The sequence below is a fragment of the Rhodnius prolixus genome, unplaced genomic scaffold (assembly GCF_049639745.1).
Source record: "Rhodnius prolixus isolate KJV_2025 unplaced genomic scaffold, Rpr scaffold_9, whole genome shotgun sequence".
Classification (NCBI taxonomy): Eukaryota; Metazoa; Arthropoda; class Insecta; order Hemiptera; family Reduviidae; genus Rhodnius; species Rhodnius prolixus.
Window position 1 is genome coordinate 26,983,583 of NW_027411604.1, and position 27,906 is coordinate 27,011,488.

Here is a 27,906-nt window from a genome sequence, read left to right on the forward strand (position 1 = left end):
CAACAGACTATACTGAAATGTTATGTCTCTAGGATTCTACAATTGAATAAATTTCAAATGTTCATAATTTTAAAAGAAACACTCTTATTTACTTCTAGATTATATACATTTTTAAACACTAAAATGTTAATAAAAAAATAAAATAAGATGTTTAAGTTTCTTGATATTCTTCTGATGGTCCAATCCACCACAATTTAATATTATTCTCTATTCGCGTGATCATTTTCTTCATGTCGAAGAACTCGTTATCTTCATCATCACTTGTAAAATCTGGAAAATGATGCTGCCCTGAAGATGTTGCAAGAAGTGGAATTTGCCTGTGAACACTATTTGAGATAATTCTGAATTATTAAAATGAATCTAATACTTAATAATATGCATATGACACTCGCTCATGAGGAGTAAAATACAATATGAAAAAATATATTTCATACTATATAATATAGCAAGATACTAGATATTTACACGGACCCTAACTGTACCACTTTTAAGTAACTAAATAAGTGGAAATAACTTCATCGTAAAAAAGAAAACTCATGACAATAAGACAGGAAAACTACAATAAAGATAAAAAATAATCTTTATTTTTTATGGGTAACATCCATACACATACATCAATACAGTACACACATACATCTCATCAATTATCTAATGAACCTCTTTGGAGTAAAGTTTCTTCTTATTTAAAGGCAATAGAATATTACCGCAGGTATAATGTAATAAATTTCTCAATCCCAAAATGTAGATACAGGTAAATTTTTGCGCACTCTTTGGCTAAGACGGCTGAACAAGGAGAAACCTCATGAAATTGAGCGTGAGTATATGAGGCGGGTGATCAGTTATCTCCGGTATTTTTTAATTTAGTCCAACAGAAATTGAATATAAATCCAGAAGACGCCTCTCACCCCCCACAAAAGGCACTCAACCTATGCGAATGACGTGGCACTTATAGAAAAAGCCGCTGCTACAGTGAAAAAACGTATTTTCAAATTTGGAATGAGGGGCAGCTGCTTACGGGTTTCAGATCAGTACCAACAAAACCAAGTAAACGGCGACTACCAGAAAAGTTAGGAAATCTGCTGGCGGGCAACACTGTTTAGAGGAACTAAGGAAATTTAAATATTGAGCGATTACTGTTCCTTGAATGTGTTATGCAAGAGGATTAGGAAAAGACGCTTGTGATTGTAATAGAACTGGAAAGTAATTTGGATACATTTATCGTAAAAATTACATTAAAGGTAGTCAATAGCAGCTAACACGAACATGCTAGAGTTATTTTCTAAAGATTTATAAAAAATGTTTACCTTACTCCATTGACACAATCCAAATGAGACTGAAATTTAAAATGTTGTTTACGTTTTGGTGATATATCTGTAGTTTCACTTAAATCCCAGCCAGTAACCTCTCCATTAGTATTTCCTGCCAAGAAAACCAAAAAATTCTGGTTTTAACTATTAAAATACTTTCTCTTGCTTCGGTTTATTACGTACTTAATTTTATTAAACATACAATTTGAAATTAAAAGCAGAGACTTCAATTTTATACATGATAACTTTAAATGTACCATTTTAGAAAACACAAATCTCGTAAAAACTACAATCTATTCAGTAAACCGCACCACTTACGCTCAATTTTCTGAATTTTTGTTCCGTATTAAATACTTAGTAATATTTAATAGGTGATAAGTCCCGTACATTACATTGAAATAACAATTTAAAGCAAAGCCCATCCAAACACCTAAATTATTACAAAAAAATCTCACTTATCATAGTCAACACAACACCATAGTTAGAAAACTCAAAAGGTACTTAATGAGCTCGCGGAAATAACAGGAATTATTTAATTTAAAATTCACGTACTCAAAAGCTAAAATCAGTACCTACTTCCCTGCCACATTTATCGAGGACTGGGAACTGATATCTTACATATCTCACTGAAAATTATAGGAAAACTGCAATGTTAGTTAAAGGAAAATGGATAACGGAGATAGAATACTTAATAAATACTTAAAATAAAAGAAATCGATGAATTTGCAATAGTTCAAGACCGTGACATTAGTAACTATTCAATGTAAGCGATTTTTTTTATTTAGGTGACTTCGTAGAGCTTAAAGAGTTTTTATTATTAGTGCTATTGAGTAAAATAATGTAATAGAAATAGTAATAAAAGTCTGCTGACTAGGTAAAAACAGATGAAAACCTGTTTTTAAAGCACTTCACTTTCAATTAGGTGCTGTGTACGAATCTCTACTAAAAGCAGTAACATGATTTGGACCTCTAAACTAAAACGCAAATACAGATTTTAATCCTGCAATTGAGTCTACATAAAGCTCATAAAGTCTACGGTGCTGACACACTTGGAATATCCCCAACTGTATGCAACATGCTGAACGTAAAATATGGGATAAATTATTCTAGGTGATCAAAAATAAAACAAAATCTTTAGCACTTTGAAAATTAAGTACAATCGCAAAATTGACCTCTTTAATCAGCAGAAGAAGTTGAAAATCTATAAAACAGATAAAACTTACGATATACCGACAGTGGATAAATATTTAAAATAAGAGGCTTACCAGATATCAGATATTTTCCATCAGGTGTTATATCAAAGTAAATTCTTTGATTTGTATCCACAAGTCGTTCCATTGTATACAATACTTCACCAGGATTTCTCACATCCCAGCAAATGATTTCATTATCTTTCCTACCACCAGAGAAAAGGCAAATTCCATCATGAGACCATAGTAAATGTGTAACACCACAACGTTGGCCATTCAGTAAACATATGCTATCTCCGCTTTCTAGATATAAACCTGAAATAAATAAATAAAAAACTAATAAACTAATTTTTTATTTACCATCTAATTTTTACACTAAATAATTTTAATGCAAAAAAAATGTGTCAATATAATATATTAAATTAGAATAGGTTTACCAATAGTACGTTTATATGATCCTGCAGCAAACATGTTAGGAACTGCTGGATTTTCAGCAATACATGATATTAAACCAGTTTGCCCTGCAACATCTATAAAAATAAATAAATAACTAAATAAATATATAACAGCAGTTTAATGTGATACATGGTTTAAAGATCACAAATTATCAAATTACAAAAACCAGGTCTCATTCTATACAATAATAACTTACGTTTTGTATCAATATTTATACAATCTCTGCCAGGGACTGGTGTAGCGAATATTTTTATTTCATTTTTATAACCACAATATATTTTTTCACCATTCAAACTAAATTTTACACACATAGCGTTATCAGTCTCGTCAACTCTGTAAACATTCAAAACTTGTGTAAAGTAACAAATTTAACTTAGGAATGTTTCAAGTGAACTAAAAGTAATTATTAAATTTATTTGGTTTTTCCACTCCTTCACTTACAAACCTTAGTTAAATATACCTATATCCTTAAAAATGTGTTAATAATAATGTAATTGTCAATAAAAACAATGTGATGTAGCACCTTAAATTCTTCCAGAAAAATATTGCAAATAGAAATGATTCCAAGAAGATTGAAGAGATAGATGGTCTCGCGATCTATTGTCATAAGTGCATACATATGTCCAAGATAATGGAGTGACAACACTGCTGAGTGCCTTCTTCAATCGTATATTTTCATCTTTATTTTTTTAATCGTGTACCACATTTACTTGTTGCAACAATCTTGTTGCAGTTGTAAATTCAATAAATGATTTAAGTAAAATAAAATAAAAAAGTATGGATTTTTATGAAAGAAAAAGAGATAGACTGATAAACGATTACACTTAGGATGAACTTCAATAATTGGGGTACACTGCTAAGTTTAATTATTTCTTCTGATTGAAAATAAAAAACGAATAACCTTTTCCCATCAGTTAATATTCTAAACTCTCTTCCCAGATAGGATAGTAATTGTGTTTGATATTAATAGTGAGAAATAAATATAGAAATATGTTGGAACGCGCACTTTAATTTCACGTTTCAGCGAGACTATAAGTTGTACCTTGTACTCAAAAATTTTTGCAATATAGAAATATAAAATCAAAGATCAAACGCTTAACAATATAAAAAAAACAAAATGTGAAATAATATGTGAAATCATTAACATACCTGTTATAACCACGATAAGTCGCACGAAGTTTACCAGTGTAGGCATCCCATAAGTGCACAGGAGATCTACTACTCGTAGTGAGGAAACTGTAAAATAAATAACTGATTATAATAGTAATTCTTATCAAATACGTACTTTTTAAAAAGTTTCTTTTTATGCTATCTTAAACCTGTCTTCCTTCTTAACTTTTTAAGAAGGAATTTTGGATCAATCAATCATAGAAAACTATTTTAATCGTAAAAAAATATTACAAAACTGGAGTAAATAGCTAGATGAACGATTATTGGCAGGGACGTCAAGGATAATAAAATCCTTGAAATACAAGTTCGGTTAAAAAAAAAACTTTTAGAACATCCTATTATGACAAAAATAAACATTCCATATGGGATAAAATGTCTACCGATATTTAGAATAACGAAGTAGAAATAAAAAGAGCATTGTTTCCAGATAGAAATATTACCCAAAGTGATGATTGTTAATACCCATCTTATGAATATCTTGCATCAGCAAATTATCAAATCATTGCTTTGGTTAAAGTTAAAAAACCCATCGTTTCAATATCTATTACATTTTCTTTAGCAAAGATAGTATTATTAAAATTCGTTAAAAGCTGCACGAAAAAGCGTAAAGTTGAAAAACAATCATCATTGACCATTATTTTCTATTTTCATAAAACATTTAGAACGTGTCTTTAACTGTGAAAATTTTAGCAGCAATTACCTCCCAAAACTACATCATCTTTAAAGTTCATATCTACTCGTATGTAGGAACTGATATACTCTATAAACAATTAAATTTTCATAATGATCCAATATACGTGGATGGAGATTTTAAGGATTAAATTTAGAGCGTGTTCTAAACAATGACAAGTTTGGCTGCTATTATTTCCTATACTAATCCTTCGTTAGAATTTATACTTTACACTTATGTAGAGGGGATATATTTTGTAATTACACTGTCCAAACTTAAAATACTTAAAAAATCTCAAATTAGTGGAAACAAAAATTGCTTTACAACAATTTGGGAAAAATAGAATTAAATTTAAATAAACCTTTAATGCATTATATAAAAAAGACTAAAATTAAGGGCTGATTCGCATGTTTTTTGTCGTATAATCAACCCTTATACTTAACTTCTAAAACTGTACGTTTTATTAAGGTGATAAATATTACATAGCCAGCAAGATGATGAAATTAACAGTACTGACACCTTAGGATACCTCACAACCACGACAATCAAAATGTTTTTAATCGAATTATACGGGAAATATGTTTCAAATAAAAACTAAATCACAAAATTTAAATAAAATCTTACCAGCCACTTTCTAAAAATCCCAATAAAATGCATTTTAAAAATTTTATTTTATATATACATATAGACAAAAGTTGTCTCTTTATACAGATAAAAAATAAACCAAATCTACTGAGTAGTTTTCCAGATAATTGAAGTTAAAGATTTCACTGTTTCAAACGAACCCAAAATTTAACTCTAAATATCTCGTTTCCTATTTGACAGATTTTTAAGGAATTTTACACAATTATAGGGAAAAGTTGTGTCCACATATAGATAAAATATAAACATAATCTATCGAGTAGTTTAAGAGATATTTTATATTAAAGATTTCACTGTTTCAAACGAACCCAAAATTTAACTCTAAATATCTCGTTTCCTATTAGAAAGATTTTTAAGGAATTTTATAAAATTATAGGCAAACGTTGTGTCCACATATAGATAAAATATAAACATAATCTATCGAGTAGTTTTGCAGATAATTGAAGTTAAAGATTTCATTGTTTTTAAACGAACCCAAAATTTAACTCTAAATATCTCGTTTCCTATTCGACAGATTTTTAAGGAATTTTATACAATTATAGACAAAAGTTGTCGCCATATTCAGATAAAGTATAAATAAAATCTATCGAGAAGTTTTCCAGATAATTGGAGTTTAAGATTTCACTGTTTTTAAACGAACCCTAAATTTAACTCTAAATATCTCGTTTCCTATTCGACAGATTTTTAAGGAATTTTATACAATTATAGGCAAAAGTTGTCTCCACATATAGATAAAATATAAACATAATCTATCCAGTAGTTTTCCAGATAATTGAAGTTAAAGATTTCACTGTTTTAAACGAACCCAAAATTTAACTCTAAATATCTCGTTCCCTACTCGATAGATTTTTACGAACTTTTATACAATTATAGGCAAAAGTTGTCTCCATATACAGGTAAAATATAAACAAAATCTATCGAGTAGTTTTCCAGATAATTGAAGTTAAAGATTTCACTGTTTTAAACGAACCCAAAATTTAACTCTAAATATCTCGTTTCCTATTCGACAGATTTTTACGAGATTTCATACCATTAGAGGCAATAGTTGTCTCCATATACAGATAATATATAAACAAAATCTACCGAATAGATAAAGAGATAATTGAAGTTAAAGATTTCACTGTTTCAAACGAAACTAAAATCACAGCCACCTAGAAGAGCTTTAACCGTTTCCTCGTGCTAAATTTTATCAAAATCGGACTTGGGGTTTCAGAAATATTGGTAATAATAGTTTTAGAAAGGGCCTTTTTTGACTGGGACTAACTTCCTTCCTTATATAGCGTCGAGATTTTTGAAGGGCAAATCTGTTCAAAATTTCGATTCGAATGGCACTTCATTCATGAAAATCGGTTCACGTGTCGATAATTTGAAACGATTGCTATACTTCCCCTTAACTAGTGTAAGAGCAGATCGTCGCTTTAATGTTTCGTAGGAAATCCCTAACCCTATCATCCTACTAAATTTTATCAAAATCTGGCCAAGATTTGCAGAGTAATTAGTAATAATAATTTTGGAGGGGGCCTTACATAAAGGGGGCTAACTCCTCTCTCATTCGATGTACAGCGTCGAGACCCCCAAAAGGCATATCTACATAAAATTCACCTCATTCATGAAAATAGGTTTAAGCGTTTAGGCGCTACGCAGTTTACAAAAAAGGTAACAAGAAGAAGAAGAAAATGAACAAGAACAATTTTTGAAAAAGCGGTTTTTGCTCATTTTCGGCAACTTTTTTCTCGAAACCTATTAGATCTGGGTTTTTGCAAAAAAAATTACAGTTATAAAGGAGGATTTGCCCTATATTTTAAAGAAAATTTGGGAATTTTAGCTTTTATAGAAAAAGAGAAAAAAATTGTCAAAGTTGGTTTTTTTTTCAACGTTACGCTTTTTTGTGCACTTTTTGACGATAAACCTTTATACAACTGTCCTACCGCACAGTTTTTATAAAATACCAAACTCTGAACCAAACTGAAATATCAAATTTCTTTGAGTTTTTGAGTTACGGAGTACATATACAGCAATTGACTAGTGCAACTGACTATTTAAAGATAACTTAATATGTAAGTGTTATAATAAGAATAATTATTAAGCATACGATATTGAAGTGGAGTTGAGTAAGTTTCAGTTTTAATTCTCATATTTGTTTTGTACTTTTTTATTCTCCCTCTTACAATAATTTCAAGATGTGCCTACTTTTTTAAATTACACATGAAAAACAAAGTTTAATAACCTAGGTTTATGTATTATTTTAAAATATCATGCTGCAAATTACTTTCCCGAGATAAATATTTCAAATCTGATAAGTTTCAACTGATATATTTATAAAATTAAGTAAAGGAAAGAAGTATTAAATATTACCAACATGTATCGGGTAACGTGGAAGACATAAATGGGTACCACTCGTAGTCATAGATTTGGCCACCTTCTATCACTTGCAAAGAAGGTAATAATTCAGGTAAAACCTCTTTTCTACTCCAAATTTTTTTATTATATAATTGCATAGGTAAATCAAATAATCTTATAGTGAAGTCTGCACAATTTGACAATAAGCAGGTTCCATCTGGGGACCTGTAATATTTAAATTAAGTATACATACAAGTTCTGAATAACAATAAAAATATACAATAGGCAAAAAAAGTATTTGCACACCCTGTTATTTCAAGGTTTCATATAAAAAAAAAATCGCTTTTTTACCCAAATTACGTTTATTTAACTTCTTAAATCAAGCACTATAAGATGATAAATAAAAATATGCAAATGAGTCAAATAAATTAAGTATAAAGAACATAATGTTATTTTATACTGCAAAAAAAGTATTTGCACAGCTGTAATTTGGGATCTCTTGACATGTAAATAAAACAAATGCCCTAACAAAAGAGGATTAACGTCACCTTTGGTGCTGTCTATACTCCCTTTATTAGATTCATTAGTTTTAATTGTGTTTTCAACTAGTGCATTGAGATGGCTCCAAAATCTAGAAAAATTCCTGTGAGTGTGAAACAGGAAGTGCTTATATTACATCGTGCTGGAAACAGTAATAGAGAAATCGGAAATAAAGTAAATTTATCGTTTTTAACAGTGAGGTATATCATTAAAAGAGGAACAACAGAAAATAAACAGCGAACAGGTCGACCAAGAGCCTTAAATGAACGGGAGAGGAGGAAGGTCGTCAAAGACACGCTGAGGAAACCAACTCACAGCGCTCAAAAACTTGCGCATGACCTGGCGTCTTGTTCAGGAAAGACGGTTACACCTCAAACAATAAGAAACGTCCTTCACAATAAAGGCATACGAGGCAGGCGACCCTTAAAAAAGCCATTTATTAGTGAGGTTAATAGGAAAAAACGTCTTGAGTTCGCCAAAGAATTTGTTAAAAAACCTGTTGAATTTCGGGAAAAAATTATTTTTCTCTGATGGAAGCAAGATTGAGGTTTTTAAACCATAAAATGTAATAACAATCTGGAGAAGAAATAAAACTGGTTTGAATACAAAAAATATATTAAAATCTGTTAAGCATGGAGGAGGATATATCTTGGTTTGGGGCTGTATGGCTTACTCTGGGGTGGGTAATTTAGAAGTTATTGAGGGCATAATAACAGTTCGGTCTTATTTGGAGGTGTTGCGAGGCAACTTGAAGGCAAGTGCTGTAAAATTATGTTTGGAGAACGATTTTCATTTCCAGCAGGATAACCATCCAGAACATACGGCCAACATTACAAAAGAATGGCTCCTTTATAATGCCCCAAGAAGATTACTGAACCCACCTCAATCACCAGACCTGAACCCAATTGAAAATCTGTGGCATATTCTGGACAGGAAAGTCCGCCAGACCTCTATTACAAGTAAGGAGCACTTAAGACAAGTGTCAGTTAATTCCTGGAACAATTTATCAGATGAGGTGACAAGAAATTTAGTTGAATCAATGCCAAGGCGTTACAAGCCGTAATTGAAGCTAAAGGGATGCACACTAAATATTAAGGACAATGTTATGATTGGTTATGGGTCAACCAAATTATTTTTTGAAATGTTTAACTAGGTGTGCAAATACTTTTTTTGCAGTATAAAATAACATTATGTTCTTTATACTTAATTTATTTGACTCTTTTGCATATTTATATTTATCATCTTATAGTGTTTGATATTAGAAGTTAAATAAACGTAATTTGGGTAAAAAAGCGAATTTTTTTTTATATGAAACCTTAAAATAACAGGGTGTGCAAATACTTTTTTTGCCTATTGTATATAGATATTAAGAACTTACCACTTACAACCGACGAGAAACTTATCAAGACCAAATGGCTTAGATGATTTACAAATCTCAATTAATTGCTTAAAATTGTATTCTGGGTATTGAAATAATATTCCCTTAACTTCTGATTCACAATCCATTTTATCAACTCCATTAATATTTTCATCGTTAGCTGCAACTTCACTACTATTACCCTTATCAGAGTAATTTGCTGCAGCATTAAACGTATCCTTGCTGGTAGGATTGTTATCTTCTTTATTACAAATAAAAACCTGATTAACTTCTACAAAAGAGTCAATATCATTCTTTTCCGAAATATTACTATTCACAACATTCTCTGAACCGGCTCCAGAATCTTCACAAGATTTAACTTCTACTAATTTACAAAATCTATTTGCAACATCCTCAATATGATCTTTAGGCTCACATTCATTTCTTACAGAATTTTCTCCATATAAATTTTCGCCAAATTGTTTACTTTCCATAGCGAATCCAAATATAAAGATGAACTTAAACACTTAAAATTTTATTCTACCATTATTTAATTCTACATTGGTAAAAAATTAACATTAAAAAAACTTGAAAAGTTTAAGATAGGCAAGTCTTAGCACTACTCTGCACTCTATTTACAACAACCATAAAATTAGAATATTAAAACAAGATTATAAACAAATAGTAACCTTCTTCCAACATGATAATCGATTTAAAACCGTTACTATGACACACAGGCTATAAATTATCTAAAATTACATAGGGGTCTACTTCGGCTATATCACAGTTAAAGTAGTATACCTTAATTTGAATTACCGACTACCATGTAGAACCCCTACGTAAAGCTGTGGGTGCTCCCCACATTAACTGGTGCAATTGTTTGAAAAAAATCATGTCTGAATTGAAGCCAAGAATGTCCGCTGATTGTGAATTGTGGAAAATCGGTTCAGCACTGAACAGGTTGTTCATTTCTTTAAGATGACTTGGCTTTTTCGTCGTTAGCCACTGATAGTAAATCTATGTTAGCTGTTTGAGAGTGGGGTTTTTACATTGCAGCAACGAAAAACCAACTTGGGTAAAATTAACATATAATTTCTTCCGATTGGCAATTTGTTTCCACGAACGTTCACTCATAATGATAAAAAGTAAACAACCATCGCTTACATATCGGTGCTCTAGTAAACACCAATCAGAAGTGTCTACATCAGTATTCTGCCACTTTATACGTTTTACGGTTTTTAAAGGATCATCGATCGGTCTAGGCACTAAAATAGAAATCCTCACGCGATTACCTAATTTTTTCGAGTCCATTACACGAAGAGCAGCTTTATTCCACAGTTTACAGCTCTTAATTTTTTGTTCCAACCAATTCTTACTCTGAACGTCTAAGCATTTAACTTTCATCACTCCCAAATCTAGGTAATAGCCTTCAAATTGTGGACTCTCGGTTCCCGACTGTATCAAACTTATTTCCTTGGTGAGATACGCGACAATAATATCTTTCTGCTCCTCAGTTATTGGTTTCACAGGATGGCCGTTTACAACGTTCACAATAAGTGAAGGATCAGCATGAAGTCGTTTCTCCTTTTCTCTCTTCAACCTCTTTTTTCTTTCTTGGCGATTTTTTCTCTTGTCTGAAATGAAATCAGGTTGTTTCCTTTTATTGGAAGTTATTCCGGTATTAAGTTCTCCTTTTTTTTCACCCAGAGTTTGATACACCGATGGAGTGTCCACCGAGGAGCAAGAAAATGAACTAGAAAATATTGGCTGGTTAGGCTTAAGCAGAGCTGCCATCATCTTTGTGTTATTTATCAATTCTTGTTCAATACTTGAAATATTTTGTTGATTAAAGTATGAGTTAAAGTTATTTAAATTCATTTTTTCTGCCTGAATTCCCACGAGTAGCTGGGGATGTAAACTGTCACCCATGACAGAGCCCCACTTCAATAGCTGCTATATATAAATAAAGCCCATTTTTACAAATTGAAAGATTACGGAGGATTTATCTTTTAACGCTAACTCAAATACGTTGTATTGATATAAAATCTGTTCTGAAGGATTAAAAAACGATAGTCCATATAACGCAGAGGATTTCACTATTCCAATTTTTACCACACAGAACAAAATGTATAAATAAAAAAGAATGTGTTGTGGTTCATCCCAGGACTTGGCCAATTATAAATGCACCACGAAACCATTTCAAAATAAATATAAGCTCTTGAAGATAAGGAATGGAAATATTAATGTTCGTTTCAAATTCATTAGTCCACCTAGCTATACTTTTTACCAGTATAGAAAAAACTAAACTTAGTACATCCTCAGTATTCAATAAAGTCCAGGCTAAAAATTATGTATAAAACTATTCCAGGAAAAGGTAAACACGCAGTAGGACCTGCGGAATATGTGAAGATCCGTCTTCAAATGCAAATCTAATCAATTTTTATAGATTTTCAACATGATTTTCACTTACTTTGCAACATTTACTACAGTTCTTGCTAACAATAAAATCAAACCTATTTTTCGTAGTACATAGGGTCAGAACAAACAAATGAAGTACTGCCAATAAAATAAAAAAACCTGTTCCACTTCTAGTTCACGCACAATTTTATTCATCACTCAGCTGCCTCTCGCGCTGATAACTTGACAGGGTGGTGAAAATATGTTTCCCCATTAATTCGGGGAACATCTTGAAGCTAGTAACCTATTAGTTCAGAAGATAGAATTCGAACAAACATCAATTTGTAAGCGAAGAATGCTTCACTTAAATGTGAAAGGTTTATTACATAAACTATTAAATGACTAAAGGAAACGATTCGTAGGTCCGTAAGTGTTTTTTTGTTGAAGTATTTTTCTTAAACTCAAGTTTTTACCTTATATAGATCTTGAATATGGATTTATTATGACAGACTAAGTAGCGTTTAATTCACTAAATCCATTGAACCTGTAAGTAAGCTCGACACTATTTAGCTTGGGAAAATGCAAGCTAATTTCTTCAAACCCTCTATGTGCACTTCGAAATTAATTGATGAAACAAATTTAAATTGCTTAAAAGAATATGTAGAGCACGAACTCCGAATTCACGAAAAGATACTGCCGCTGAGATAATTAGCCTTAAGCCGCTAGTATACAGAATGATACAGAAGGTAACACTAACTATAATAACCTTCGTATTCGAATTTGTAAACTATTGTATGGTTATAGTTGTGGAATAATCTGTAAAAATCAGAAGTAAACACACGCTCTCTGTTACTATAATTCAAATCACACATTAAAAATAAAAAATAAAAAAATTATAGATGTAAGTCTATGTAACGAATGTGAAAGATTTAGATAAAATAGTATGAGCCTTTTTCAAGAAAATGTAAACAAATTTAAAAATTTATTCAGTAAAGTGGTACTTTTTTTGGTGCGATTGTGCCCCGCTTCATTTTACCAGACGAATCCTTATAGCACACTCCCACTCCCAGTCCCAAATGACGAATAAATTCCAGAATCTAAGAGAGTTCTAACGGGGTAGGCACTTGGTAATTGTCTGAATATTCCTTGGTTAAGGGCTGCTGTAGTTAGAAGGTAAATTGGAATTTCATCCCAAAACACCTACTGTCCTCCCTCTCTAGAACAAGTCTTTCTATCTGCTAAAGCATGTCACTTTAGAGCTCCAAATTTCACAATCGTTCTTTTAAAATTTTAGCTTCCTATAGTTTTATTGGCTAATTAATCTCTTAGACCAAGGTATTGATTCTTTATTGTAATTCTACAATCAGGCTAATCGTTCTTCCAGTACACCCACACCCACCAAATCCACTTAGGGAGTGAAGAAGCCCAAAAATCTCCCTGCCTAAACCCCTACTTTAATAAACATTCTATCCAGCAATAATTCATCAATGTTCATTTAATCTACTCTTCCTTGAATCCTTAGAACCATATTTAACGAAGGACTTAGATAAATCAGTCTCAAATTTAAATGCAATGTAAAGCACTTTGTAAATTACATTTTATTTCTTCATCTTTCTGTTCTTTCTTATATGTATAGTAAAGATTCATCTATGTTCATATTTAAAATTCAAACTATATTAATACTGATCTAAAAAGAAATTGTATTGATGGCAATAAATGTTATTACCAAGAGCCCATTTATAATTTATTTTTCAAAATAGTTCAGTCACGATTATTGTCTGAACACATTCTTCCACAATTACGTTAGTGATAATCAAATATGTACACAAATAAATGAAATGGTAAATTAACAACAACAACAAAAATTTGATTGGTTATCTTATTTTTAAATGAGTTTCTGCAATTGTAAATTATTAAAACTACTATGTGTCATAACATTTGGCACTTTTGTTTATTGAAACAATGTACATATTTCACAAATAATGAGGTAATTAATTATACAAATAACATTATTTATCTGTACACATTGTTCACTCCATGAGCTTAGGAAAAACCTAACCTATAATCCATTTTATGGCGTAAAAATAAATAATTATGCAGAACAATAACAACTCAAAAGGAAGACTAAACAAGAAATAAATTTTAACATTAGTAAGCATGAACTAAGTTATTTTTTTGTCTTAAAGAAAAATTTCGATTCCTTTAACCAAAATAATATTACTAAAAAAATAACAAGGAAACAAATAAAAGTAATTTAGTTACATGTTTATCCTACAACATTAAAGGCAGCATAGTTCAATTATTTTCTTCCTGTTATTATTTCTCAAATAAAATATAGTCTTAGAACACTTGCAAACTTGCAAAAATGGCTAGGGATAATCAATTATTTCGTATTTTCTACTCCTCCAGATTTTTATTTACTGATTCACTGAAAAAATCTAATAATTATTAAAAACGTTTAAAACCATCTCAAAAATAAAGAAATCTTTTTTTTTTCTTCAAGCGGAGCTTAACATTCAACTACTAAATTAGGTGCCGTGGACGGGGAGCGGAAGCACATTCTATATTATTAACATTACAAAAAAAAGTAGCTACATGCGGGGCTTGATCTGGGGATATTCCACTTGCAAGACCTTACTAGTAACTACTAAACCAAACCCACATAAAACAATGATATGGAGGATTGCCAAAGTTGTTTTCCTAATTTGAATAGACTATACTAGTTTATCAAATCTTTCAAGTGTTTTGCCTTATCAAAACTCCATCAGATTACTATTAAATTTCAAGGATACCATGGCAACAAAATATCTGAAGACAACTAGACTGGTGAAGGTTTAACTAATTGATAAAGAGGAAGCCGGTTGGTCCCGCTAATATTTCTGACACTTGTGAAGCTGTTTCTATTTCTGCAAAGTAGGTATTGATCTATTTCTAAACCTACTGCATGAAAAGTACCCAAAAATTAAGATTGCTTACTCCCTTCAAGTACATATATGTATCCCTGAGTGACGAAAATCTAGTCGCCAAGATTCTTCAAAGTCTTTTCATGAATCTCTTAACCGCAAAATTAATAACCGAGATTTCCACAAGGTAAAAATAATAAAATAGTAATCTCAAAATCTGTCGGATTACATGACAGGATCGCAAAATTCTGGTGAATTTCTAAAACAACTTCTATGCTCGATTCAAAGACGACCATAAAGTCCTAAAACAATCCCACACAGTGTAGTTCTTGGCAATGTAAAGAAAAAACGAAATCAACAATAATTTTAAATCATCACATACAGAACACTATATTTTAAAATAAAAGGAAAACCAATGGAGCCCCGACTAATCTTTAAAACATTGCAATTTTTGTGTAGGACGACATGATATGAATTCCTGCAACATTAAGGAATAAAACTGTGCTCCCTTACTTAACCAAGTTGAATCTTATATGGTAAATTAGCTCCTTAGAACCTCGATCGCTTGTGATACATCACTTCCCCCTAAGGTGATATTCACTAGATATACGGGAATCCCGACTGCCAATTAACAAATTGTGGATAAATGACTACAATCCCATTGCTTTATAGGACTATTTATTAACATCAAAGAAAAGATGAATAAAAGAGAAACAAATACTTCAAAAAGTATCTCATAATATCCCTACTCAAGTTTACATTAGTTTTTTTACTAATTTTATTCCTGATTATTTTCTTATTTCTTAGTAAAAGCTCTTTTGACTATCAACAAATAAATAAAATAACCTCATTAATTACTATCACTTATTATCAAGCTTTACAAAAAAAAAATGTTAAAAACAATAAAAGAATTGAAAATACACAGAAAAAAAATTCATTTGGTAATTATAAACATTTAAATTCAAAATATATTGTGAAACAATAATATTAATAAATATTGGATTAAAAGAAGTTTTGTACACCTAAGATGCGTTAATTCATTCACTCCACGCACAAATAATGGAAGTACATAGTGGAAAAAAAAGAATATACTGGATTATAATTGGAAGTAATGATGTGATTTTTTTTTACATGATGTAAAATGAAGATTAAAAACAGTAAAAAGTAATATTACATGATTTTGTTTAATTTGTACCCTCTAAATAGGAACTAATTATGCTTCTGTTATGTCTGTTGAAGATTTATTATTTGTGTGTTTCTATTTGTTATTCATTCTCTTTATTTTTTAAAGCTTTAAATTACCCCTCCCCCCAAAAAAGCTATAATTTGTTGCATATATTTAAAATTGAAGGATATTTATCAAGGGTTATATTAATAGAGGAATCTGCAATACATACAAAGGTCGGCTTCAGAAGTGGCCACGTGATTTGTGTTCCTGCTGAGTGAAGCAGAAAAGTAAATAGTTTCACAATAGTACTAAAAGTAGAAAAAAAAATAATACAATACGTTTAATAGAATGAATAGTTGTAAATAGTAATAGAAAAAACAAAAGAAAATTCACTGGTCATTAAATTATTAATCATGGGAACGAAATGGGTTATGCCATGATGTGTCAAAGAACTCCAGAGTACCGTAATGAAATGGAAAGTACCAAGTGAACGCCTAAGATTCAGAATGGTGTATAATCTGCCAGCACACGACGATAGAAGATGAAAAGGGCAAGCTAGAAATAGAGAAGCCTGAAAAAAAAATCATAGACAAAAACCAGTTGCTCCAGGACAACTACGCCTGTTAAAGTGTAGATAATTATAATGATTCCTCTAAAACAAACTAATAGGAGGACAGTAAGTGAAAAATATGAAAACTGTGAAATCAAACCGTTCAGTAAAACACTATCTGGATTCTAGGTTAAGTGGCTACTACTTCAAAATCAAAGTCAGTTCAGGGCGGCCATCGTGAAATTGATATAGCAATAGGCAATAGATAAACATAAATCCGAGATAACGTAGTTCTTAAAGAGTTAAGCTAAAATTTACAATGAATAATTACGTCTCGCTTTGGCTCTATTACTGAACATGTTCTAATTATTGTATTTATGGATTGCACAAAGTGGCAACGTCTGAAGCTGGTCATAAAACGAAACAGTAAACAGCTAAACTCATACTACTTAAAAAGAACTTCTTAACAATAAGTTTGAATAGGAAATATCTACAATTATAATACACATTACAAAAAAATCACAGTTTTAACAGTCGTATAGGTGTTATTAATTTAAAAAACAAAATCTAACAAAATCGTTACAACAAGTTGAAATTGATATTTCTCAAATATCCTCACTTTCTAAATTTTTATAGAAACTAATTTACAAAAAGTTAACTTAAATTGCACAAAAAATGATTAGTAGGATTTTTTGTTCGTTATTGGATGGAGTTACTAATTAAAAGCTAATCATGTATTCATAACAGTTGATCTTCTGGAATAACCTTTTCTCGTAACTGTGGAACCTTGTGCTTCGCATTCTCTTTTAACCCTGTCAATAATATCAGCAACAAGTTTTTCTTCTTTTTCTCTTTGTTTTTCATATTCCTCTGGATTCCCTTGAAAATCTTCGCTGGTTCTTCTACCCCTTCGACACGGCTGTTTATCGTCCCTTTCAATAACAAATTTCTGTTCTAACCTAGTATGCCTTGTACTTACATGCCCAAGGTAACCTTTGCGTGATTTAAAAAACACATTACACCTATAACACTTAAACAGACTAGATGTACCAGGTGGATTGGATATGTGAAATTTGTACTTATGTCTGTACCAATGTGTCCTTGATGGTAATAATTCTCCACACCATTTACATACAACCGAGCCGTCTTCATTAATTAAATATTCTAATAAATCTCTACGACCAGGAATCACACCTTCTGTATCATCTTCAATTTCATCCCCACCTGTTGGTTCTTCTTTAATTGATAACGATTCGTGGCTAAGAAAATGTACTCCCGGAGCGAAATGTATTGGATCTAGACTTACATCTTCGTCGCCTGTAATTGGAGTTATAACAACATCTTCGGCATTGGCTGTTGGTGACAAGTGTGCGCCAAAACGAAAACGTCCTGCAACTAATCCAGCAGTTGGAGTAATTGATACATCCTCGCAGATGGATACACTCACCGTTTGAAGACAACTATCTGTAAAAGCATAACACATTATATAATCAAACTGTATATAAAATTTACAAAAGCAATAAAGAACATAAATTTACATACAAAATCAATAATTATTAAAACAATTTTAAGCCTACGCCTCCTTTTGATTATAACTAATCCCTTTGTAACTCAGAGGGAATCCCAAATTAAAAAAGTATCTTTCAACATCTTGCGAGCCGTGTAAAGCAACAGAATAGTCATGAATATTCTGCCAAACATGACAGGTGGCGAGGACAAAATGGAGGATGTATTTCTGGACAGATAGATTCTACATTGCTTAATATTTAAGCAAAAATGAGCTGTTGATAGTGAAATTAAAAGGCAGGTGGCTTTAACTAAAACTTGCCTCAGAAAAGAAAGAAGGACGAGGAAAAAGATTAAATTTTAGTGTAAAAAGCACTTTTGCCGGAATTATGAATAAAGTTCAGAAAAATTTCCTTTTGGGGCACAAGGAATTGTAAAATGATTTCGCATTAAAAGTAATTGTACTTTGTACAGATTGACTTGATCGGAAAACCCAATTTTTAAGTAATATACATACTTTTAACATGAAACTGATACAAGTTCATTTGGTTATTTATTTCCGAAATGAAACTGACTGGTAGGAAATCTCTCATTCAATGACCTCATTGAGTAAGTTCATATATTAAATATCAACTATTTATAGAACTGATATACAATCTGTTTTTGAACAATTATTTAAACATTACATAGGAAAGAAAAAAACGTTTCTAATTCCTAAATTAAATATTCTTCAAATTCAAATTTTCTTATATTGTTCTCCAATCTTTCTAAACTTAAGAAAAAAACATACTTCATTAATACGCTTCGTATTTAAAAAAAAAAAAAAGAAAAAAAATGATGGAGGTAGATTCTATATTTTATTTTATAGTAATTACATTTTTTATTTTTTTTTCATTTTAATATGGACAATTATAATTTTTAGTATTGTACATGGAAAAAGATCGAAAATAATGTTGGAACAATAATTTGTTGCAAAAGCTAATTCAATAAATGGAAAAAATTTTAATTGGAAAACAATTAATTCTTGAACATAGAATTAGTAAAAGTAAAGTAATGCCTATTTTTCAGGCGGGCTTTACGTCCAACTAACTACCCATCAGAAAAAAAACAATTAGTACAATTTTTTAAGTAGAAACAGTATGAAAATTCTAAAAGTGCACATATAAAACGCGTACAAAACAATTATTGTAACTATAAAGAGCGCAACAGAAATTCAAAACAAAATATTAATAATAATTACCTAAGTGCATAAACTAAGAAATAAGATCTAAGGGGAATGACTCATTGCACTTTGTTACTTTATATTATAAATAATATTTTTTGTTTATGACGAGACATAAATAAAATTCAGAATACTGTTACTAATTCTGATAATTACGTGTCTAATAAATTAGTACTCTTAACGCAAAAGCAGAATTTTTCATTTCATTTTCAAGAACAGTTAAAAAATACAAGTGATTGTGTTTATAAACGTTGAACAAATAAATAGCATTGGCCAAGTTGGTACTGTTCGCACACATTTTACTAACTTTAGATTATTTCAGCTTTAAATCGTAGCTTTAGAGGAAAAATGTAATAAAAAACTGTGAAATCATAAGTTCCGTACTTTGAACTTTTTCTACTCATTATTGTTCAAACCACCTTCAGTACAAATATTAGCTGTGAAGAAAGTCAGAATAGGAACTTGGTGATCAGAACATTCCCTTTTCGATGAATGGCTTCATTGGTTATTAAACTAGACAACCGAACGAAGAACGAATCCGAAGAAGGATTTGATTATATTTTTGTGCATCGTACTTTGGGATCTTAAGGATTATCCACGCTTTTACTCCAAGGGATTATTGAAACAGATGATTCATTAATAGATATTTTAACGATATTATTAATTCCACAATCAACAGAAAATAAACTGTAAGCATCGCAAGAATAAAAACGAAAAAAGCAATGTATAAATGAGCCTCAGTCCTTCTGCCCGGTTTGAATATCAGGACATTCTTCAGAATTATGGAAGGTTCTGCAGTAGGGAGCAATTAGGAAAGATTTGCTGTTAAAGAAGCAGCGATTTTGCAGAATCTGTGGATGGAATGAATGCTAGACTCTTTGGATTAAGCTCTGGTAATCCAAAAACAAGACTGAAGGAAGGGCAAAATTTTAATGACGAAAACTAGTCAATTACACAACATTAAAATACCCAACAATTTAAACATTGAAGAGAAGTTACCTACACATAACTTCGCCAATACTTTATAAATAAACTCGTTTTTAAACTAATCCTTGTTTACATTCAGACTGCCCTTAAATTTTTAACTTAATAATTCAATTGTTTAAGAGCATTCTACTTTCACGGATTTCTATCTACATGACCAATTTGACTTTATTCTTAATAAGCGAATATACAAAAACAGAGCATTAAAAAAAATTTCATATATCTCCGCCATCTTTATAATAAATTGTTAAACATTAAATAAAATAACACATTAATATTCTAAATCATGTTAATTTAAGAATTTATTTTACCTTTTTTTTTTTAAAAAAAAAAAAATTAATATTTACTTTTTAAGAAATAAATATAAACACTTAAAAGAACAATTTCTACTATGTTAATTTATAAAGTAGAAGACGAAAAAGAAAGAAAAAATAAAATTGAGTTCTTAAAAAGGAAAACAAAGGAAAAAAATCAACTGTGACAGAAATTAAAATTTTGGAAGTTAATTTAAGGTAACTAAATGAAAAAATTAATTAAAACTTTTAAAACCCACAAGATTGAAATTGAATTTTTGAAATACATTATATTTTTTCTGCCAGTGTATGAAATTGGATAATCATCAGGATGTAACGAAACTCTAAGCAATCATATCACGTAATCGTCAACCATGCTGTGTATAGTCAGTAACAAGAGATAAAAAAAAAATTCACTAAGTTCTCCTTTAAATTTTATTTTCTGGTAGCAGCTTAAGTAAAAATTGCCTATTTTAATGAGAAATCCTTGCTGAATGAATTAGAGAGGGAGAACCTGGAAAATATACCTTGTCTAGTAGGTCTTCTTGTCTTAGATTTTGCACTTCTGGAAGATTTTTAAGAAAATTCTTGCTCCAGCATTATAATACTTTCTATTAATTAGGAGTGACTAACGCAAAATTAAAGCCCTTTCCCCGAACAGTCGCCATGGATTCCAGAAGTTGCCGTAAAAACATTCCACAACAATTTAAACTCCCTTGAAAGCCGCTCGCCGACTTGTATCTGGTAATCCCAAATTAAAAGCCAAATAATTTGTATTATCCTTATTTTGATAGAAAAAAAAATGTATTCTGACAATCCGTACGATCAAAAACCGACGTTTCTGCCATTTATATCCGATCTCTACTAAACTTAGCTAGACGTGTACATAACCTATAGCTAAGAAATGTCCTTCTTTTTGAGAGTACTCATTTGAGCAATACAACGAAAGATCGCTCACGTAACCTCGAAAATGAGTTCCTATATTAAACAAAAATTACAAAGACGAAGAAGATGGAAATATGATGTAAGTTTTTGCTACCAAAGTTTTAAAGGGACTTCGAATTTTGGCTCACTAATTGGTTATAGTTACAGAAAGAAGGGCTAAATATCGAGCAATAAACATAATAGTTGAGCAAACATTTTTTTAAGAGGAAAGTAAAATTTATTGATTAAATAATAAAGAATTTCCCAATTCTAGACCTTTTAATTTAAAATTATCCAGTCAACTTTTAAAGTATAGGAAGGTATGAATCTTCCTCTTTGTATTCATTATATTCTTCTAACTTGAATTCCAATTTAATACATTGTAGAAAAAACGTAATGAAGTATTTTTTCTACCCAACTTTCATGTAAGAAAAGCATTACTTTACTCAGTTTTAAATAAATATTGTACTTATTTAATTACAAATTTTCAAACAAAAATGTCAAAAACAATAATTATGTGTTAAAATTTATTTTATATTTTTAAAAATAACTTTCTCAAAAAATATTAAGCACTTTATATATATAATATATATATATTTTTAAAAAAATCACAGAGTAGTAATTCTATAAGGCACTTCTATGTGAGATTTTTCTTTTCTTAAAAGAACAAAGGGACAAAAGAAATTTATATATTGCTCTGAATATAAAACTTAACAGAAATAAAATATATTTACACCACAATCTACCAAACATTAAGAAGGGCAAGTAGACGAATGCTTTTTTTTTTCTCTCCATTAGAAGAATTAATTAATTAACATTTTTGAAAGATTTTTTTTTAATCATTAACTGAAAATAGGGAGAAACAAAAATTAAGAAACTATATTTAATATTATCTATACAAAATCGCAAATTTGTGTAATGTATATATATATATATGCATATATTTATAAATTTTTAATTATATATAAATATCTCATTAATTTTTTTTTTTTAAATAATTGCACTATCATAAAGAAAGTGAAAACTAGAAATATAGTCTATCTCTTTAAACAACAAAAAAGTTATAAATAAAAACTTAAGTTATATTTTGTGCTTTTAAATAATATGAGTGTGAAATCCCACAATAACTTTTTTAGAAAAATAAAAACTAAATTATAATATTATTGTGCATTCAATGAGTTTTTTAAAAATATAAATAAATTAAACAAAATGAAATACTAAATAAAAATAGTGATATGTCTATCAAATTTAATTTGCAATTTAAACAAAGAATATACCAACAAACAGTAAACAAAATAAAACAAAAATAAAAAATGACTGATGCGTTTTTTTATTTTAACCAAAATATATTGATCATCGAACGTTTGTTTTAACTTTCCAAATGTAATTAAGTTATTTTGTATAAGCTCTTAAATCCTAAAGTCTTCAATTAAGTTATATAAATTAAAACGGGACCACCAGTACACAATTGCCAATTCAGAAAAGTTATATTTAAGCAATGGACTGAGAGCTAAAGTGGTAGAGAAACACTTAACATAAAAACTGGCCAGTCTTCTCGCCTGATACCACTATCTTGAGAGACTTTCATAAAAACAAGTATTGAAAATAAAACTGAAAATACTAAGCAATAATATAAACGAACATTTACAAGTTGTTACGGATAATGTTTCTTGGATGACAATAAATCACATATGAAAAGAGGTTGACATCTCTTTCATCACTAGCCAAGGATAGAGTTATCTGGGATTATTAATGCAAATTTGGGGGGGGGGAATCAGAGAAATCTCATTGAACCCACAGAGGCCCATTTGTGGACTAGGTCATATGTCTTGGAAATCCTGCCTTGAAATACTAGCAATCAACTCAGAGAAGCAGATATTACCACAAGAGTAGCTAGACGCAAACGGTTATAACCAGCATGAGGAATTCCTATGCGGAAAGTAGAATAACCATAAAATGGGAGAAAGAGAGAGGTAGAAGCTGAACACTTGCAGTTTCCTTAGCACGCTAAAGCAATAATAATAATAATAATAATAATAGTGATGGGCAGTGTTATCTGTAACAAGAGAACACTATCCGGAGACCAGCGATGCATTAAAAAAAAACCTAAATTCAAAATAATATAATAATAAAGAAATGCTAGAGAAAATTTTTTGTTTTAATGGAACCTGATTATCAGAAAAAAAAATAAATTGATTAATAAATCGTGAACCTTTTTAGTAAAAATAGCTGCTATCTTGCCTGCCAAGTTCGAAAAAGCCTGGTACCTATTTAGAAACATAATAACCTTGTTGGTTCACTAAAGTAAAGATCATCAGTTTTTAAACATTTAAATAAAGACATTTCAACAAATATGACGGTCGATTAAGTGAAAATAATCGATGAAAAAAAAAGGTATTTTTTTTTAAACATTCTTTGATTACTTTAGAACATGCTGATATTTCCTGATTTTTCTGGAAAACCTTTAAAAGGTAATGAAATTTCTAAATTCACTACTTTTAATTACATATGAAGAAAGAAACAATGAGATTGATAAAGTGAAATCTCAAAAATTTAGAAATATCGAGCTATGAATAACTGTATCACTATTTATAATAAAAAAATTTCAAAAAAAAATTGTCATTCATTAAGAAAAAAAGGGGTCCCATTTTTTACAATGTAATAATAATAAACATAAGATTATGGGCAGCAAAAAAAAATAATAATGAAAATTGCAATTTATTAAATGATATTTCTCCTTATAATATATATTTGACTTTTACTTTTTTTATGTTTGATAAATAAAATGATCCAGATTTACCTTTAGAGAACAAATATTTAGTTTGATAGAAATTTCTATAGGTTCGAAAAATAATAGTTGAGGGTTAGTAAATTTGAAATTTTTAATGGTTGATGAGTTTTTAAACTATCCGACTTATACCTCAATAAAACAAACCGATCAAGTAATAGTAAACCACGTATATCGCTGCGAAAAATACAAACATCAACACCTTATTCCATCACTGCATGACTGTTCATCATCCACCTTCAGAAATTCAATCAACAGATTTGAGTAGGGAAATTTGACTCCCACTAATCAAGTTTCTGTTAAGTTATAAGCACACTATCTGACTTGGAAATTGGAGTCAGAGCTGAAATAATTTATATTTTCTTGCATTACTTATCCAACCAAGTAAGTGCTCAAAAGTAGAGAAGTGAGCTCATAGCTTCGATCTAAACAAAATGTTTCGGCTCAATGCCTGGTCTATAATTTTATTTCAATAGTGATTCACTAGTAAAAAAAAAAACTAAATTATTCCCGGACATTACTTACAAATTGTCAGTTTTGAACTGGAACAAAAATGAAGGCTTTTTGGGATTTTTACAAAAAAAAAAAATTCTAAATTATCTTCTATTTAGGAAGCACAAATCTGAAAATATATTTCGGTTTCAACTTATTTCTTTCATAATTTCTCATCAGACCATATTGCACAAATTACTTATTTCCATTTAAGGTAAATTTCTGAGACTGCAGCCTTAGTAATACAATGATTTTATTTCTTAATTCTGACTAACTTCGGAACTAACTTCATCAACCGTCTATCTGTTTTTACTTAGACAGATGCATGAAATTTCCGTCGTTTATTACAACGGCAATTGTAGTGGGGTGAACCTATGTTATGATTCGCAACTGTTTTACTATTTTGTATTAAAAGATTACTACGGATATTCAATCAAAAATCATTAAAAAAATGTACACATATTTCTTGTCAACTTCTTGGAAATACTTGGCTTTCGATCTTGTTTTTCCCAAAAACAGATAGGTAGCCCACAATTTTCAAAAAGTTTAGGAAAAAAAAAATTTTAAAAAAATGCATTGAGAACTTTTAACAATAAATCTGTCTTCAGGATCTGGATTAGTAAGGAGTACATCGTTTATACAGACTGCACAGCATAGATTGTCTCAACAATAAGTGCTAGGAATGACAGACCCTACTCGAATCTTTAGATATTTCCTACCATAACCTGGGAAAATTATGAAATTAAAATTCTGATTTAAATTAGAAATTACTCTTAAAATGTTTCTATTTGAAGTTTTATCATTCCACTCTTTGGTATTGTCTCCAGTGTGCCGGTAGGAAACCCAGACCTTGCAGATGACAAAATAAATTGTCTGAAATTTCTACTGCATTTTTTATAAATAATTGAAAAACCATAGTCACTAAAACCATAGGGGAGGAAACTTTCGAAACCATAACCTTCTACTATCATGGCTAAATAAATAATCAGCTAGAACCTTCCATTAATAACAAAATAATGATTTTGGCGGCCGCAGTTTCAGACATTACCAGAAAAGGTTTTTTTTTTAAATTTCGGAAAAATATCAATTAGACTTACTTTTCTCATTGCAGAAACTGGTTACACCAATTTTATATAACTGATGAACTTGCAATATTATATATACATACATTATTATTATTATAAAAAGTAAAGAAAATTTAATATTAAAGCTCAAAGTAGCAAATAATGTCTTGTAATTTTAACGATATATATTTTTTTAAACAGACATTATTTTGTATTTTAAATTGCACTTAGTTTTAAAGCACTTCGAATCATTTATTATTGAAATGTTCTATAATCATTTTTCCTTTATATATATATTTATGATTATTAAATCCTAAAATATAATAATCTTATTCAGTATATTATTCTTATCATTATTTTCTAAAAAAGCACCTCTCAATTATCTGCACATACTTCCTCTTGGTCTTTTGATCTTTTTTATTTTGAATAAAATAGTGTTCAAGCAGGGTCTCTAGATCTTTCTACAAAGAACACTTAAGATCACTTTGTACTCTATTTCTATACTAATTACTTGTTTTTTGTTTTTTTTTCTTTGAGTTTTAGTTTGTTACAATTTAAAATAAGTGATAGATTTACAAAATATAAATTAAATGCTCAATTAGTTACAATTATTATTATCATTATTAATTATTATTGTGGAATATAATATCCAACAGGTGGGTACATACATTCTTTGGGCAGAAAACAATCGTGTACCATTTTCATATGATTTTTCATTTTATCAGGCCTTGAAAATTCTTTTGCACAAACAGGACATGGGAATACCTTCCTTTGATGTCCTTCATGATATAAGAATGCATGCCGTTGAAAGCTATATTTATTTTTAAACGTCTTCAATATATCCGCTTTAGCACATTCCATACATTTATAAACACCTTCGGAAATTGAAGCGTAACGGAATAAATTTAAACCTCTAACAGACATTTCTGTTAACGCTTCAGCTGGATCACTGTTTGATGTACGCCGTCTTACTCTCCGTTTTGTGGCTGCCGTCGGAGGTGGACGTGTAGGTTCAACAAATTCATGTAATAATGCCGATGGCATCATTTTATCATCTTCTTCGGCTAATTCATTGTTATTTTCTACATCACCCATGGAGTCAACAATTAGGCTGTCACTGTCACTTTCTCCATCATGTACAATTCCACTTGTTAGTCCACCATTGCCTCCTATAGCTCCCATGTGCGGCATACCTGCCATCGCGAGTTCGTTAGCTCTAGCAACTGCTGCTGCTGCAACAAGCCTCAATCTTCCTTCTCCTGTAACAATCGCACAAGCAATTAAAACTTGGGTAATATAAATTTGTTAACTAATTTGTTAACTAATTTTCATGCATAATAATTATATAATACAGAAGTGTAAATATCTCTTTTTAAAATAATTTTCTCAAAATTTTGACAGGATATATTTCTAAAAAAACGCGATATTAGTACTTATATTTTTATAATGATGGTTTGGATTCCGATCGTTGTTAATAGATTATCCTTGGAAATTTAGAGGAGCTGGCAAAAAAATTTTGTGTAGACAAATTTCTTTTTATATTACCAACGTTTCGGCAAATTTATTGCCTTCTTTTGGGTATTATAAATTTGTTACCTGTTCAGCTACATCATCATAACGTTATTTGGTGATTGGTGGTTTCTAGATGATCTTTTGTTGAGGGGGTCGAATGTGGTGTTGACAGAAAATAACAGCAGCTATTTGAATTTAACACAAGCTATCGTTAATGGCTTAAAGTTAGTTTTGTTTGCTGCTTTTTGGAGAATATGTTGCAAGAAGTCTATGGAAAAATGAGAATAATTTCTTAATGGTCAGCAGTGGGTTTGAGTCAAATTATTGGATGAAAGATAAAGACTGAATTCTGAAGCTATACTCAAAGGATAAACTATACGCTTTTCTAATCTAGGAATCAACGATAGGCTGTGAATTGGCAAAGGTGGGAT

General features: G+C 30.2%; 2 protein-coding genes across 5 annotated transcripts in view; both read right to left on the reverse strand.

The window, feature by feature from the left end:
* Positions 1-60: 60 nt before the first annotated feature.
* Positions 61-12,826, reverse strand: WDR79 (Telomerase Cajal body protein 1 homolog). Its single transcript, XM_074129473.1, has 8 exons — positions 9,694-12,826; positions 7,791-8,000; positions 4,103-4,189; positions 3,150-3,286; positions 2,935-3,027; positions 2,573-2,812; positions 1,305-1,419; positions 61-326 (listed from the first exon to the last, which is right to left on the reverse strand). The coding sequence occupies exons 1-8, from the start codon at positions 10,164-10,166 to the stop codon at positions 152-154; spliced, it is 1,530 nt and encodes a 509-aa protein (XP_073985574.1). The 5' UTR covers positions 10,167-12,826; the 3' UTR covers positions 61-151.
* A 1,170-nt stretch (positions 12,827-13,996) lies between these two features.
* The window catches only part of ttk (zinc finger and BTB domain-containing protein ttk), a 32,123-nt gene continuing 18,213 nt past the window's right edge, over positions 13,997-27,906 (reverse strand). For 2 of the 4 annotated variants that reach the window (XM_074129467.1, XM_074129468.1), the window contains exon 6: positions 13,997-18,154. In XM_074129467.1, coding sequence (XP_073985568.1) covers positions 17,421-18,154 — 734 coding nt within the window. In that variant the 3' untranslated portion in view covers positions 13,997-17,420. Of the gene's footprint in view, positions 18,155-19,031; positions 27,223-27,906 lie in introns of those variants that run through there. The other 2 variants (XM_074129471.1, XM_074129472.1) reach the window with 1 other exon arrangement.